This window comes from Amblyomma maculatum, chromosome 7 (assembly GCF_055883805.1).
Source record: "Amblyomma maculatum isolate TAMU_Amacu chromosome 7, ASM5588380v1, whole genome shotgun sequence".
Taxonomy (NCBI): Eukaryota; Metazoa; Arthropoda; class Arachnida; order Ixodida; family Ixodidae; genus Amblyomma; species Amblyomma maculatum.
This window is the reverse complement of record NC_139350.1, coordinates 79,368,108-79,385,968: the sequence shown is the minus strand read 5'-3', so window position 1 is coordinate 79,385,968 and position 17,861 is coordinate 79,368,108. Positions and strand designations below refer to the sequence as shown.

Below are 17,861 nucleotides of genomic sequence, written 5' to 3'. Positions count from 1 at the left end.
GAGCTCGGGGCGTGCCTTAATTTCCTCTCCGAAATGAGGCACCTGGCCTCCCGGTTTATCTGAGGCGCTGCACATGCACCGCAGGCGGCGGCATCCTTCCACGCGCTGCTGGTCATTGTAGGCATTGATACGAGCGCAGCTCCTGCGGGGTCAACCCGGTGCGCGCGCGGTATTCTGTGGACCCGGCTGGCTATGCCGTTGCTTAGCGCCGGAGCCATGCGGTGTGGCTGCTTTTGCGTCGTCTGTACTTGAACGCATTCAAGGCGAGAGTATACACAGGGAGGTGTGGCTCATCTTCCTAACCTTAGCAGTTTCGAGGATGCTGGTGAAGTCCAATATTTGGCTGCAATACAAGTCGCTTCTGTCGCACATTTTTGACAAGTGACGTGCATACAGACGTCAAAACATATTTGTAGAGCGCTCGAGCGGTTTGTATTCTGCTGTGCTTCAGGGACACATCGCCTATCTTGGGAGTGTTCTGATACTCGCCGTTCCGTGATCGGCTTGTCGCCGGTTGCAGGGCTGTTAGCTGAGTCGAGCGCTGTTACTAGCTGTTTAATTACGTTCTAGATGTTCCTGAATATATGCGACATTCGGCTTCTCAGACAGAGGACGCAGGTTCGACCCGAACCGTGGAGGTTGCATTTTGATTAACGGAAAGCTTGGCGCCCGTGCATTGTGCCATGCCTATGCACATCACAGACCCCAAGTGGTCGAAGATTCAACCTTGTGCGTAATCGACTGCTCGTAATGCATTTATAAGCAATTTTGAATCAACTGATATCTCTTTTTTTTTCTAACAACTTTTCGCCTAAATCAATTTTTTTTTTTTTTTTTGGGGGGGGGGGGGGGATAATTAGCACTTCTATAGAAAAGGATACAGGGCCGAAGCGTCTGTGAGCACGTGACTGCACCAAATTTTTCGACTGAATGACGGTGCACACGGCTGCCTGAAATATTGCGCTCTCCGCTGTCTATGTTCTTGGTGTAGCTTCTGCTACAGTCTGTTGAAATTCCTCAGTGTAAATCCAAATGGGTGTCTACTGAACGGTGACGTCATGAGCTTCGCCAGATTCTGGCCGAAGAATTCAACCGGTCTTTCTACCTTTCTAGACGAGAAGCCGCTTCTGAGGTTGCAGAGAAAACACTGACACGAGTTTTTTATTTCAACGACTTTACCGGTAGCGACTTGTTTTTGTTTGCTCTTTTTTTTTTTTTTGCTGTTAATAACGTATAATGTCTCGGAAGGTCTAAAAGAAAGAGCACTGCTAGTCAAATATATGCGTCGCGAAGTGGAAGAATGTAACGAGGCTTTCACCTTCATGCTAAGGGTTGCCCCTCGCATTGAATTTTTGCGAACTCACCTCAATTGTTGATTACATTTCTTATACAAGTGTTCAGTACGGAATGCTATGTAGAATCCTTGTTAAAATTTTGCGCTTTATTGTGTCTGTCGCTTTGAGAGGCCATGCTTTGCGAACTTTCTGACACATTGCGCGTTACGGAAATCCAAAGAGCGAGATGGACGGCTACATTTTTTTTTTCAGCAGCATCACAACAGGGACAGAGAAGTCTCTTTACGGTGTCCGATAACTGGGCCATCCACCAAGTGTGCCAGATAATTTCGACGCCGACAAGACTGTGCATGCTCCGTGATGTGTATTTCGCCATCTAATCCCCTTTTCCTATGCTTCTTGGCATATTCTGCTTTCGTGCCCGTTTGGAGAGTTTCCTTTTCTTGCCTTTAGTTTTAATTTGGTCGTCCCTTCGCGCGCCGCTCCAGCCCCGACATCCTGCTCACGGGAAAGATGAGAGCCAGAAACAAGCGAGTCCCGTCTGCGCAATTTCCTTTCGCTTCCTTTCCCCGAGTATTTCCCTTTTATCGCCAGCAATTTACTAGCTCGGCCGACGCCTCTTGTGTTAGTAGCGTAGTAGCAGTACAGCCTTGTTCCAGGCTGGCCTGCGGCGGCTCGTTTTCTCCCCCTCTGGAATCCGTTCTCTCGTCACTTTCAGCCAGCGCTGCTCCCTATTTGGGCACACGGCGGGTGCTCTTGAGGTTCCTTCTTTCTCTAAACTCCTCCGTCCCTCCTGTGAACCTCCTTACCCTCTCACTTGTTCGCGGGGGGCGTAATTACAGAGCCTCGAATCGATATGCAAATTAGAAACACGCGCGCGGGCTTGAACCCGCGTGTTCTCCCTGTGAGCGTATTTCTTCTTACTTTTATATACTTTGTAGCTTTTATTTCGTTTTTCTTCGACCAATTGATCTTTGCTGTTCTTCTTGGGCCTCCCATCTAATTTCTTCTTTTCACCGTCTTCTGGACACCCCACTTTTCGCAATCTACGAATTCCTCCCGCGTCTCCCACGAGAGTTCTACACCGTCGCGGACGCTACGAAGGGAAATTGGTCGAGGCAAAAGGCGCGAAAAAATTTTGCTTTAATTCAGGTTCAGAAGCGCCCAGGCCAGGAGGCGAAGTGACGCAAAGGGTGTGGCTCTTTTTCGCGCGAGGCCCGGCCAGAGTGAAAATGGAAGGAAAACACGTACCGCGCGGCGCCTGGATCTCGTCAATCTGCTGCGATCTTAGCCGCGCAGCTTGCCCTTCGCTCGTCGCCTTCGTGGACATTCTCCTTCACATTAGCGTCGCTGCAAATCTACGTCTCGTCCGTAGTTTCGACTCAAAGAGAAAGTGCCAGACAGGAAATAGGAAAACGATGGGACAGTGACGAAAATTCCTTGTCAAAGAATCGCATGTTTCTGTTCTTTTTTTTTTTTTTTCTCCTTCTCTGCGCAAATCCGTGTTGCCTAGCTTAAATCGGCAGGTAAAGGCTCCGTGCACATGAGAAGGCTGCACAAAAGAAAAAAAAAAAGAATAGAGAGAGACACAGAGAAACAAGACGAGGCCACAACTCTTCTCTGGCGCTAAGAGATTGCAGGCGTTATATTGTGCTGTTCACATTTAGCACGAGTTTGCGTTTTGCTACGGCGCTGTGGGCGCTCACCTGAGCCTGAGCGTCTAAAGAGCTCTTCTGTAGCCATTTCTCCAGGTAGCCGCGGCGCCGCCTCCTGTGGGAATGTCCCATGTTTACTGAATGGCACCAAGCAACAAGGCCGCTTTATGTAAGCCTGGTAAACGATCGTATATGGTATGAGTACGAATACGAGGATATTCTATTGGCTGTTCGAATTTTCCGAATGTATGTACAGGCATGTGAGCCTGCATAACAATGAGCAAGGGACGCTTGTTTGGCCTCGTTTGTTTAGTGACGTGGAGCAAAACTGCCACCAGGCAGTTCATTATATGCTTGGGAAAAACAGGCCAATCGTGTAGCCTTGTCCTATTTTCTAACGCAATAGGTGAATGTTTCGTAATGTTCGACGGCAACGTTTTCCTTTGCAAATCCGTAGTGCCAACTGTGACACCAACGACTGCTTGAATAAATGATACAAACAAATTTTCACTGTTGGACCCGGACGCATTGTGTGCGATAGATTTCATCGGCGATGTTGTTTAGAATGTTATCAGTGTGGCTGCCATAGCGCGCAGTACAAAATGGTTACGCAATAGATCCTTGCCTGAATGCACTATACGCCAGTAAACACTCAATTCGATTCCATCGAAATCAAAGCAAAATATTTAAGCCTGTCGATAACACAAGCAAAGTGATTGAGCCACTTAACGTAAGATGACGTAAGCAAAGTGATTGAGCCACAAAGAAAGGTATAATTTACTATTTACGGAATCACCCAGAGTGTACTGAAAAGCGTACCGATTAGGAGCATGCAAGTGGAGCGGTAAATATATTGAAGTTTACCTCAGCGGATTTAAGACAGTCCATTATTTTTGGCTGCTTTACGGTCACGCAGTTGCTAGTGAAACATAACATTGCGTTGCACAGACTCTCTTGTTATAATGCATTTGTGTTTTGTTAATGATTCCGCATTATAGGCGTGGCGAAAAAAATTTCTAGCGCAGGATCTTTGTTCTGCAAAGGAATAGAAGCAACAGACCAGACACTGCATGCTCTGCTACATACTTATATGCGAAGTCGCGCTGCCCAAACACTCACTGCAGTGCGCGGTAATCCAGGATGTAAAAAAAAAAAAAAAAAAAAAAAAAAAATTGAGCATTGCTCTTAATAGGCACATGACAACTGAACTTGTGACATTGAATTCCCATAATCGGTTATCCGTAGGCCGTTTTCATGTTTCCAAGTGCTTTGTGTTTCATCACGCCCGGTTTTGAGCCAGCATTATACAGGTGCACACCGAGCTCGCTATCGCCATAGCAACGTCATCACTGGCAATCAGTTGCGGAGTGCAAGGACGCGGAGGCCGCTTTTCGCTGGATGCAGAATGCAATAGAAGGTCGTCAACTTTGCGATGGAAGCTTACGCTAAAAAAAAAAAAAAAAAAAAAAGAAAAAAAAAAGAGATATTTTCACTGCTCCACAAAAATACACCTTATTTCTTTTTTTTGTCTTCCTGTTCAGTTGTTCATTGTCTGCTGAACCAGGAGATGTGGGACAATTCATATTGGAAGAGCACAGCGCGAAAAGACACGGGACGAAAGGAAGAAGACGTATACACACGAGCGCTGACTCGCAACTAAATTTTTATTGGAAAGAAATACATATTTATACAATTTCTTCAATGATAGTGATAACGAGTATATAGCACTTGCGCAGAACACATCAGAAGGGGTAAACAAAAGATATGAAAAGTTATAATCACTTAATGATAGTTTTTTCCGACACGTTTTCCCCTTCTCCCTTGAAGGTTACGGAAACGATTAAGAATTATCAAGGAACGCCACCTCTTTATCTACTAGTATGACCGAAGGCTGGCTTATACATTGCGACTGTATAAGCCAGCCTTCGGTCATACTAGTAAAGAGGTGTCGTTCCTTGATAACGTTATCATTATCACTATCATTGAAGAAATTGTATAAATATGTATTTTTTTTTTCCTATAAAAATTTAGTTGCGAGTCAGCGCTCGTGTGTACGTCTTCTTCCTTTCGTCCCGTGTCTTTTCGCGCTGTGCCCTTCCAATATGAATCGATACCAACTTGCCCAATTGTGTATCCTTCTTCGATGTGGGACAAATTGTGGCAGTGCGGTCGCGTTTCGATGCAGGCGATGGACGAATGTCCTCTGCGTGCTGTGCGAATTGAGCGTACGTAACAGAAGGAAAATAAGAAGACCGAAATAAATATTTCCTTATTGTGGCGCTTCTTTCTCTATTCTAGCTGTCACGGCGAGGTTCAGATGTACACTAAGAAGTGTGACGATTAGCACGTCTTTCCTTTCACAAAGGGACTTTTTTTATTTGTCAACACAGTGCGGCTGAGGTCTTTACCGACAGTGATATGATTACAGTGCCTTTCTCTTAGTCTTCGCTCTTAAGGCATTTGCCTTTTTCATTTGCCGCATGCTATCCCTCGAACAAAGGTGCGCCCGCTGGGTATCCTCGCCCAGTAATTGCAATCGGCTTAAAAGAAGGAAGTTGTATGCAAGTGATGACAAACCATTTTAAAAATAGTGAAAGTGGGAGAGTGGAGCCCTCGAAAACTACAACTAGCGACGTTTAGGCAGTGTTTAGGCACCCTATACTGTTCGATGCTGCTACTTGTGAGCGATCGCTGAGGCAATTCTTAAACAAGTCATTTAGGGGTCCTCTAACTACACGCAGTTATAACTTATTAGAGTTGTATTTTACTGCTCAATTATTTGGAAACCTCTTGTAGTATTTAGAGAGAGAGAGAGAGAGAGGGGAGGGAGGGACAACATGCGAACATATATTGTTCTAACGCCAAGCGTAACAATGCAGAAAGTTCCTCCAGAAGGTAAGTTGTGTCCACAGCCCTCTCTTCCCTCCCCTGAGATGAATCCGATCAGGTGATGGAAAATCGAAGCAAACATACGAAAATTATGACATTGAGTCGGTCCCTTTGAAGAGCCCATGATTAGGAGCAACCAAAAGCAGAAGGAATGCTACGACGCGCGGCTGAATTTTAAAGTAACGAAGGCAAGGATACATCTATCTTGGCACATACTCGGGCTGACGCCTCGGAGCTGCTCGTGTGTTATGTGGCACGCTGGCTATGTGGCCTCAGATTATTTTCGACCAACCGGGGGCTCATTACCGTCCGCTGACTTCGCTGAGCAGGTACACGTCTTTGTATTCTCATCGTGCATCGTGCGCTTTCATGACTCGCATTTCACCAGCTGTCCGTCAGGTGCGCTTAACTGTAAAGCCGTTTCTGGGATCCCGTGCTTTCTGCTTTTAACGCGGCAGCGTTGAAGGGCCCCGTTCGGCAGATAAATCTCGACGTCAGCGACGTGATCGCCGTGACGAGAAAAGCAGGACTGGTCGAGTGTGTCGTGACGTCACAAGTATATGATCTCGTGCAGGTAATTCACAACGCTCACATGGTATACAGCAATGATTGAGGCGCTACACAATTATTGTTGATGTCACACGACATTGGTTAAGACGTGAGTTAAATCTTTGGCTTAGTTTGGTTTGGTTTGGCTCGGTTTTGTTTCTGGGATTTAACGTTCCAAAGCACTCAGGCTATGAGAGACGCCGTAGTGAAGGGCTCTGGAATTTTCGGCCACCTGTGGTTCTTTAGCGTGCACTGACATCGCTCAGCCGTGGGCGCCTTACTTTTCGCCTCCATCGAAAAACGGACGCCGAGGCCGGAAATCCGATAAATCATGGTTGCAAGTTGGTAGCATGGCTGAAGTATCGTCATGACATGTAAGTGGGTAAATTAATGGTGTAAGAACGTAAATTAAGGTTGGGTCACAAGTCAGACACTTTACCTCTAAACCATCAAAGCATTCTCGTTGGACGGGGTTAAAGGATGACCTTGCATGTCTCGTGGTAAATAAATAAAGGAAAAATATTTCCCTGTCTTCGAAGTGATATGCAAAGAGGAACCCGGGCCAATGACTGGACGCATTACCGTTATCGCATCATACCTTTAAGGCGGTGCTAAAGTATCCCTTCCTCCCCCCCCAACCAAATTTTTTTTTTCTACCCTCTTGGCATATCCGCAGCTTGCACAACCTTCTCCCAGTATGATGATTCACGTTTCGTTACGCGAATCGCTCATGCCTGACATAATGTTCTGCACCCTTGAGCAGGCCATTTTTTATAAGGGGCAAAGCCGCCAAGGACACCGTATCAGTCACCGCCAAATAATTTAGCTCTTGCGTGCTGAAAGAACTATTGAAGACCCGGCTTAGCTGTTTGATCGCAGCTGGCGACCTCTATAGGGCAGCGTTAAGTACGCGTAATATTCAGCACGCTTAACGCCGTTGTAGCGCTGATGGCAGGGAATCCTCAACACTGCCGTCTCTTCAAAGCGGGATGGTCGAACACGGACGTTAGCTTACGTAATGTCTACTGCTGTGTGCCAGGCAGCAGCGATCAAGAATAACTACTGCACTGGCCTCGAGGCTGCTTGCGGACAAACTGCCAAGCGCGGTTCTATTGCGCCGAGCGCAACCTCTGCTACCATGGAATGTTGCGCGCGCGAGCACTCTTGCTTTATTGCGACTCTGCGTGAACTGTCGCCGCAGAAGCGCCGAAAGAAGAGGGAGGTATGGCAGCACGCACTACAATGCCTAGTCGCTGCGCGCTCCCGGATGAACAAATAACTAAATGAAGCGTAAAGGCTCGTGCTGACTCTGGCAGGCACTCGGTGCCCTCATATTGGGTTGGTATCCTCCGGGCTGGTCCCGTTCAGTTCTCGTTTTCCTTTTTCATCTTTTGTGGTAGAGAATTCTCGGTGACGTAACCGCTGACGTATACCCTCTCTGTTTGACGTCAGCGAGGCCTGTCCTGGCTCTCTTTTTGTTGATTCTCGAAACGAAATACATCTACGCGCACGGTACGCCGTCGCAGGTGTCCGAAAAGAGCTCGGACAAAGGTCGCCAGTATCCCGAGGGCCTTGGTCGGAAACGAACTGCGCGGCGAACAGAAGCATGTAGTAAAAGGAAAAGAATTGGACAGAATCCGTATAGTTTGAAGAGCACGGGACAATTTTGCAATGTGATTGCTTGAAAGCTGCACGGGAGGAGAAAAGGCATTTCGAAGAAATGAATGAGGGGGGGAAGGGGAGGGGGGCTCGGTTTTAGCACATTCATTGCGGTTATAGTTAATTATATCTGCGGATAGTGTGTATGAAAAGCAAATGTGGACGGTTTAGCGAATAATTTAGTCGCATTGTAATTAGGTGCGCTTGGTATTTTATATCGTTGTCGGTTTGAGGCTCAGTCGCTCAGCTTTCAGTGCCAAACAGCCTTGACTCAAAGATCTGTGAAATCTGTGGATGGTGGTATTAGTTGGTGACGCATTACAAAAGTTTGGAACTGCTTAAAGTACCTTAAGAAGGCAATGCGGCGGTGATATGTTCTGCATTCATTGCGTGTCCACCATAAACCCGGACTGCTCATTGGAGGGTCAAATTCTAAAGTTAAAGCTAAGCTACTTTGGTCATGTGATGAGAAGAGAGGAGTCGTTGGAGAAAGATTTGATGTTGGGAAAGGTTGAGGGTCGCCGGAGAAGGGGTAGGCAGCGAACGCGATGGTTAGATGACATCCTCGAGGCACTGCAGATGAAGTTATGTGATATTAGGAAGATAGTGAGAGACCGGAAAGCATGGCGTGATATGGTCCATAGGGTCACGAAGAGTCGGACACGACTGATCGCCTGAACTGAACTGAACTGAGAAGTTGATGAAGACGAGGACGTGCAATGCACAACGCGGAAGGAACAGCAGCAATCACGACAGTGGTAGTTAAACACGCGGGATGTTCGGCTGCGCCGATGACGTTGCTATCTAATGCTGTTGCCAGTGAAATTAATGTGTTGGCTTCGCCGCGGGTAAGAAAGCCACTCGCCGTCGTAGGGTGCTTTATTTTATCTTATTTTTGGCTCTACTACCAACAGATGATAGTAGCTGTGCTGTCGCACAAATGAGCGCATAACGGCAAAGCGGAGGCCGCCATGATGCACGGCAGCGCAGCTTGAAGAAACGAACAAAATAGAGGAAGATCTCGAAATGGAAAGTGGAACGGCCAAGTAGTGCTTATGCGAAGATGGCATGCGAAATAAGCTGCTTTTTTCGCCCGCAAGCTAACCTGTTCGAGCCACGCCTCATCTGGCCTGCTCGGGTAAATCGCTCCGGGTAAATTGGACAGGCTTAGCGCTTTCGGGATTGGCAAGAGGTAAGCAGGGTCCTAATTGCCCTCGTCACTGTCTCTCCTGTGCAGGGGAACCAGCACGCGGTAAGGAGCAGAGAGATTATCGCAAGTGCAGTTTTACCTCACAGACGAGGTAAACAAGAGCTTGTGGCAAAAACACGCATCAGTAAAAAGCGGAAGAAACCCCACCAAGGCAACCGAAAGGGAGAAAGGGCAGGATAGGTGTGGAACAAAAACAAAAATATTGTCCCCCGGGAGCTTGCGTCCCGAAACTTTCCCGGTAGGGCGTACACCTTCGTCGTTCGAAGGCAGCGGGAGAGGTAGCGAAAAACGTCAATGACTGGGCGCGAAACCAACGAGATCCATAGGCAATTTCGAAACGAGAGCGGTTGGCGAGCGAAGGAGGCGGCCGGTTACCAAGCGTCGCTCCCGTACGCCCCCCCTCTGGCGTGCTCCGGCGCGCGGGCGGAGGTCCCGGCTCGTCGTTGATTGAAAGCAGCCCTCGGCGCAGGTGAGGAGGTGGGCTGCTGCGGCCGCTGAGCGAAGATGTACGTTGCGTGCGTCGCTTGGCGCTGCTGGGATGTTTTGCCGCCGCCGGTGGACGGCACCGGCTGGCACGCTACTGTGTCGAGGTGACGCGCACTCGCCTCGCCTCACTCGCGTCTGCTTCTGCCCGTATTTGTTGAGTTCATCTCGCTTGTGCTCAATAAGGCGACTGAAGTGAAGAAAGCGCCGTTCCACTTCTAGCCCCTAACTTATCGTGGCACTTATATGCTCCGTTTAAATACTTTGGGGATGGGTGCTTCAAAACCGTGCCGAGCAACACGCTTGCATTCTTAGGGTGAGAATGCCTCTCTCTCCGCGCCTACGGCACTCCCGCTTGCGATAGAAAAACAAGTTCTAGCTGATTGGAAAGTGAGATGTACAGTCTTTGTCAAAAGTTTAGAACCCAGAGGGGGGGGGGGGGGGGGAGGGGGGGACTTGGCGCTGATTTAGCATTAGTGGAGGTCCTTCCAACTGGGGAGGGTAGGGCAAGACAATCTTCTTACCATCAAGAGATTCGGAACACTGGAAATGCATTACAAGCCGCGCGAAGTGTCTCAGAAGGCCGACCCTCTGGTCTCTACACCTTTTACAAAGACTGTACTTACTGCTTTGTGATATCCGCAGTTTTTACTAACCAATGTTGGTCCTTGTGTAGTGAGCGAAATGCCGGCTACATAACAAGATATTTGTTCAGACTGGCCGGCCTTTGCGATGTTACCTAAAAAACAGCGCCGCGGTAAAAAAAAAAGAAAGAAAAACAGCATTTAAATAAAATGATACCCCCTGTGATCTCTGGAGCCCATTCTTTTCTTCTGGTGTTAGAGGCAGCAGTTCAGAAAAACTCGGAAATTTCAAAAGTGACGCATAAATTCAAAAACGCAGTCATATTCGGTACAAGCGCCCGCCCACGGACGCACGCACGCACGCGGACACTTTCTTTCATCGCGTTTTGAGGAGAACGTTAGGACGCTGAACGAAAAGTATTCGCTGGTAGTCTTCACCGCCGACTTGAAAAAGAAGCCTTGCGCCCACTTACTCGTGACTAGCGTTTTGGGGACTTTGATATTCATCTTGACCGTTGAGCGGGCTCCGCGGTCTCGCGCTCCTGTTGCCGGTGTTCAACGTCTTCGGTCATTTTTCAGTCGCGAGGTTGAAGTGAAAGCCTCCAAAACAACCACTGAGGATTGCGTGCAGGTCTGCCTTTTTGGTTATTACTGGCGCTTCCTCTGCCGAGCAAACTTTTTAAGGTGGGATGAGAACGAACAGGTTTACTTAATTAAAATGGAGTTTCCTTTTTCGCTGTTATGATAACAGCTAAAGGCGCAATATTTTAGTGCATTTGAAATTGACTGAAGTAAACAACACATTTAAGGGCGAACTGGGAACAGTCCTCAGTAAAAGAAAAAAAAAAAAAACAGCCATGTAAATGGAATGGCCTTCAAAGTCCAGGCCTACTATGAAAGCTGATTTTGGTTCTCTGGCTATTCCAAAGAACAGCTAAGGGAGTGTTCAGGTAGCATAGTTGGGACACACGTTTGAGAAAGGCTATTGCATTCTAAGCATGATTAGGACGTTAAAATATAGCATATTTTTGCAATAGTCGCCTGGGATATGATGGACTACATACGAAGCGACGAATAACGTATGCTACTCTTCTTGAAGCCATGAGGCATTTGGGAGGGATAAGCGCTGAGAATCACTATACGGGCATTTGATGCAGAGGCAAGCTTGGTGTGACCACTCGATTTTTGTTTCTTCTGCAGAGAGCCCGCTGCGTTTCTTCTTCAATGTGACGCCGAGCGAGTCGGACAAGGAGGAAGTGCTTCAGGCCGAGTTCCACCTCTACAAGCTGCGCCCCAAGCACAGGACGCCGGACAGGCTTGGCGATGCCAAGTCCCATCTTCTAGAGGTAAGCGGAGCCTCGCGATCGCGAATGTTGTCAGTGCCAATGCGAATGTGGTGGAAACGATATATATATCACGTGGAATATGGTGGAAACCAGCCGCTGGCACACCTGGTCATTTATGTCCGTCTCTGAATTCACATTCTGGCTGAAGCTATGTTGTAGCATACGCACTATGTGAAGCCTTTCACTGTCCGACCACTTTCCGCGTGTGCCGAAGTAGTAAAAATGCCCTCTGAGTATACAGGCCTACTGCCATCGGCTAACAGGGTTCACAAGGTTCTCCTTTATTTAAGCGGCAAGAAATACGAAATCTTCTGACGTTGCGCCGTGGTTCTGTGAGCCTGCTCAATTTCTTCTGTTGTTCCTTTTTCTTTGCACAATTAGCGTTTGACCCCCCCCCCCTCCCTCCCTTGTCCCGGGAAAACAGTCGCGCAACTCTGCTCTCTGCGGAAGCATATATAGGAACTCTAATGATAAGTGTTGTAAGCCGTCATTATACGTAATCAGTTATAAAATGGGTCTCAACTCTTTCAAGGGTTAAGCCGAAAGATTTGGCGTCGGTTTTCTTATTGAGGCAACTTCTGATTGCAACACTTGCACTAGCCATACTTATATGGCGTCCCCCATCCAAAAGCGTGCTGGGGAACATTAGGCTTGGTCAGTGATTGGATGGCAGACTTTCTAACGGCGCCGGACATCGGTGTGTCGAAGACCCAACCTGGACCGCTTCATATTCGCCGGGGCAAGCTGCGAGTTTCAATGGAACTAAGCTACAAGCGGTAATTGAGCGACAACAAAAGTTATTCTTCGCCCGAAGGGGGCATCGACGGAAGGGGCATCGCTCTTTCACATGCACCTCTAAATATTGCTGCTCCTGATGAGCTATGTTCACGTCACTATTATTTTGTACTTTTGCGTTTGCCGCGCCGCCTTCACATTTGAACGAAGCTCTCGGGGTCGAAAAGTGCAGGCACTCTCATTCGATTCATGCCTCAAGCCGGTCCTTTCTTGCTACACATCCTTGTTGCCAGGATCGGGACTTTTCAGCGTAAAAATTAAAACAACAGCGTGGCACGCGCAATCTGGGTTCGGCGAACCGTCGGTTTACTCTGGAACGCCGGTGCATTCGTCAACACATAACCCCACATCGTTACTCGGATGCGAAATAAACATAGACTGCTGACGATCGAAAGCAACCACTTGCGAAAAGGATGTGCCTGTTCTTTTTCTCTCACACCCTTCCAGCTTGTCTCGCAGACATGATGCGCCTCTTCTGCTCGCCTCTCGCAACGCCGCAATGTATCCTTCTTGCTGCTCTTACGCCACCAGCCACCACGTACAATTACTTTTTAGTACTGGACCCCTTTCGTCCAATAGCTGCATCTTCTGTCAGCTCGGCCATCTCGTTTCACTCGCAGCTCACCAGGGAGGATAAAAAGAGCGGTGAACGAAAGGGGTGAGCGGGCCGCCACCCAGAGGCACCCCGAGTAAGGCCACGTGCTGTCTGCTGCAGCTCCGGCAATTGTTTGTTGAACTTGCGGCCTTCCCTGACAAGTTGATTCGTGCAGGGCCGCTCTTTGTTCATTTCTGCTTGGCGCTGAAAAAGCTGTCGTCCTAAACAATCCCCACTGCTTGATCAGCCACGCACACAAAAAAATGCGCCGAGCCAGGCGCTCGCCAAACCGGCGGAGAAAGAAACAGAGCGCGCTCCCTGTGCAAGTTCTATCGTCTGCGGGACTCCTGACGACGAACAGAACACAAGATGCGAAGCGGAAACTCGCATCTATAGAAGGCGCACATAGTCGCTGCCGGAATCAGCTGAGCGGAGTGTGTTTGCTGCGCGTGTTTGAAACCCCTCCACTCTCTCTCTCTCTCTCTCTCCGTTTTTGCTCAACTCTTCCGCTCTCCACGTGGAAATACTCTCAAGAATAGGGTATACAGGATTATAGATGCCTGTCTGCGTGTTCTGCCGAAACGCGCAAACATTCTCTCACGCAGACACAAAAGAGAGAGAGAGAAGGCAGGGGAACAGCGAGACCTCGAGAGAGGCGGCAGTTTGACTTTTAAAGGCACGCGCTCACGCAGGCGCGAGACAATGCGAGCGCGGTGAGAAAGACAAACTGTCGTCGTCGGCGCCGACGAACCGAAACGTAATCTGCATCGGCTCGAGTATGCAAGCGGGCGCCCGGGCGACGAAAAAGTTTCGCTCGCTGCGGCAGCAGCGACAAACACGGAACGGGCGAGGCTCGTTCCGCGCACAAAGAAATCAGTGCGTGAGCGAGAGAGACAAAAACCCACTCTTCGTGAAGGACGTCGAGAGCGAGAGACGCGCGAATTCGCTGCGCTCGCTTTGGCTCATAGGTTTCTTTCTCTCTTTCTTTTAATTTATCGCTCTGCTGAGCGTGAATGTTCTTGGCTCGCGCGAGAAAGGAGATAGAACAGTGACAGACAGACATGCAGGCAGGGGCGTACGGACGGAAAACAAACACTGGGCCCTGCCGAGATTCTTCGTCGCCTTAGCCGCCGTCGGCAGCGGCGGCGCCCGAAAGGACACTCGCGCCCACAAGCAGGCTAACAAAAGAACGCCGCAGCCTCCGCTGCGACCCGAGTTGAACAAACACTGGAGTCAGACAAACACTCCCGGCGGTAGCAGAAACACTACCGGAGATGGAGCGACGAGAGAGGAGAGAAAGGGCAAACGATATAACTAGAAAGAAAGGCGTGGGAAGCGGGCGGCGCAGAGACCACTGGCAAGAAGCGTCGTTGGCGAAGTCGGCTAACGGGAAGCAAAGATGGCCCGCGCGTCGAGTTAAGGCAGAGGCGAACGGCGTCCAATAGGAGATACGGCAAAAGCGGATTGGCCCACGGCTACAAGACATTTCCTAAGGCGGGTTTAACAGTATACAAAGCGGAAAGGTGATAGGAAAGGGGAGGGCAGCGAAAACAAGAGACTATGCTTGAAGGCTCATATTTGTTAGATGCTAGGCTAATACCCGTGTTACACGGGCAATTTCAACTGCCGTTCAGTTAAATCACAGTTCAGCGTTCCAACTGACGTTGAACTGAACGGCAGTCGACTGTAGTTACACGGAACCGTGCACGGAACATATTGCGAACCTCAGTTGACCCCCAGAATCACGTGATCCTCCACATGCAAGCAATTCTTACTAATTAAAGTGCTTTATTTTTCATATATAAATTACTTTGTACAACATTTTCACGCTTTATATTATTCAATTGCACATTTTGCACGCGTTTTCTTTTTCGAGTATGGAACAAATGAACTCGACACAAAGCCAAGTCAATCCATTTGAGGTGCGTGTGGCTTCGCTGTTTAATCGTCGTTTTTTGGTGCCGCTTCGCGCGCTTGTGTTTTGACACTCGTTTGAGTATTTAAAGTTGCAGGCTGGGACTTGAGTTAGCTAAGGCAGCAACCTTTCATGTGATTTTAGAACGCACAGCGGCTGGAACTGCCGCCGACTCGGTCGATGCGGTGCGTCCGCTCACAGCCACCTTGTCAGTTGACTGGTTCAACTGAGACCGCCGACCTCAGTTGAACTGAACCGCAGTTCAGATTTCAACTGCAGTTGGCGCTGCCGTGCAACATCGCTAACTGCCGTTCAGTTCAACTGACCGCCAACTGAACTGCCGTTGAAAACGCCCGTGTAACAGGGGTATAAGATGAATGACAGCCCCGAGGCTTTTTTTTTTTTTTTCCTTCAGACAAATTTAATGAGGTTCAATGTGGCAGCTAAAGCAGCAAATGATTGGGACTGCGTGGTGTGGAAGACACCATTGGTGGAAAATTGCAAGCGCTAAGGAATCTACTCAGCCCATCTGTTGGCGAATGGAGTTGGAGACCTTTCATAGGAAATGACGCACTACGCGCTGCGTAGTCCTCCGTGCGTAATCGTGCAAAGTGTGCCAGCATGCCGCTGCGGAAGTTTGGCGGTAGAGATGAACACCGAAGAGCCTCTCGAGAAGCAAAGACCGGCGAATTAGATGCTTCCTAGAAATCTGCACAGATCTCCTGCAGAACTGCAGGAGAGTGTAAACACGAACACAGGATCCCAGTGATGGGTGGGTTTTCGACACACCACAATATCAGAGCAATAAAAGCCAGTGCTCCCTATGCCACCCCGGCGTGCTTGCGCTTGTGTCGAGCCAGTAGGTGAGCATTAGTGCAAGGGAGACACATAACAGAGAAAGGCGGGCTAGTATTCCAAGCTCGCGAAAGAACAACGGACAAGGAAGAAACCACCAGGGTGGAGCCTGTTGGTTTCTTCCGTGACCGCTGTCATCTCACGTGGTTGTGACATGCATTATATTGTTAGGAAGACAGCAGTGTAAAAATTACCTGATTTTCTCCGTATGTTGTGTAAATATCACGAATATCACGTCATCACGAATATGGACAAGATAGTCAAAGTAGCCGAGGAGTTCTATACAGATCTGTACAGTAGCCAAAGTAGTCAGGACCGTAATGAGATTGGCGGAAGGGCAAAACAGTCAGACGTTCCACCAGTGACGAAGGACGAGGTCAAGAAAGCATCAGAAACTATGAAAAGGGGCAAATCAGCTGGTGAGGATCAGATAACTACAGATTTTCTGAAGGACGGGGGGGATATCGTGCTAGAAAAACTGGCCACCCTGTATACGCAGTGCCTGGTGTTATCGACGGTACCGGAACCATGGAAGAATGCAAACATTATCCTCATTCACAAGAAAGGGGACTCTAAGGACCTTAAAAATTACAGACCAATCAGCTTACTGTCTGTTACGTATAAGGTATTTACTAAGGTAATCGCTAATAGAATTAGGACAACCTTAGACTGCAATCAAGCAAATGATCAAGCAGGTTTTCGGAAACGGTACTCTACTATCGATCATATCAATACCATCAGTCAGGTGATAGAAAAATGCTGGGAATATAACCGGCCCTTATACATAGCATTCATTGATTACGAAAAAGCATTTGACTCAGTTGAAACCTCGGCGGTGATGCAGGCATTGCGAAATCAGGGGGTAGACGAGCCGTACGTGAAAGTGCTGGAAGATATATATATATATATATATATATATATATATATATATATATATATATAATATATATATATATATATATATACATGTATATATATATATAGTAGCTGCACAGCAACTATAGTTCTGCATAAAGAAAGTAACAAAATTCCCATAAAGAAAGGTGTTAGGCAAGGAGTCACAATCTCTCCAGTACTATTCACAGCTTGCTTAGAGGAAGTATTCAGAGACTTGGAAAGGGAGCAGTTAGGGATAAGGGTATATGGAGAATACCTCAGTAATCTGCGATTTGCTGATGACATTGCCTTGCTAAGCAACTCGGGGGATGAACTGCAAATAATGATGGATGACCCAGACAAGAAAAGTAGAAAGGTAGGCTTGAAAATCAGTATGCAGAAGACTAAGGTAATGTTCAACGGCCTCGGGAAGGAAGAGCAGTTTACATTAGGTAGCGAAGTACTGGAAGTAGTAGGCGAATATATGTCTACTTAGGACATGCAGTAACCGCAGATCCGGGCCATGAAAAGGAAATAACAAGAAGAATAAGATTGGGATGGAGCGCATTTGGCAAGCACTCGCATATTATGGCTAGCAGCTTACCGGTATTGCTCAAGAGGAAAGTATACAACAGTTGCATCTTACCTGTACTCACCTATGGGGCTGAAACGTGGAGGCTAACCAAGACAGTTCTACTTAAGTTGAGGACAACCCAGAGGGCTATGGAACGAGAAATGGTAGGGGTAACATTAAGAGACAGAAAGCGTGCAGAGTGGATCAGAGAACTCATGTTACCGACATTCTAGTGGAAACAAAGAAGAAGAAATGGGCATGGGCAGGACATGTAGTGCGAAGAGAGGATAACCGATGGTCGCTTAGGGTAACGAACTGGATTCCAAGGAAAGGAAAGCGTAGCAGGGGGCGGCAGAAAGTAAGGTGGGCGGATGAGGTTAAGAAGTTCGCAGGGGTCAAGTGGATGCAGCTAGCACAGAGCCGGGCTAAGTGGAGAAATATGGGAGAGGCCTTCGCCCTGCAGTGGGTATAGTCAGGCTGATGATGATGATGATGATGATCGTGCATCTCACAGAGTTGGCCGGACCGTTTTGATAGCAAATACTTTCCCGTATTTGTTGCAGCTATTCGAAAATACAAAT

General features: G+C 48.1%; 1 protein-coding gene across 1 annotated transcript in view; it reads left to right on the top strand.

Moving 5' to 3' along the window:
* Positions 1-17,861, top strand: part of LOC146183717 (bone morphogenetic protein 2-like) — a 343,803-nt gene that overhangs the window by 215,727 nt on the left and 110,215 nt on the right. The window contains exon 3 of the mRNA XM_084608750.1: positions 11,525-11,670. Within this exon, the coding sequence (XP_084464876.1) occupies positions 11,525-11,670 (146 nt within the window). The remainder of the gene's footprint in view (positions 1-11,524; positions 11,671-17,861) is intronic.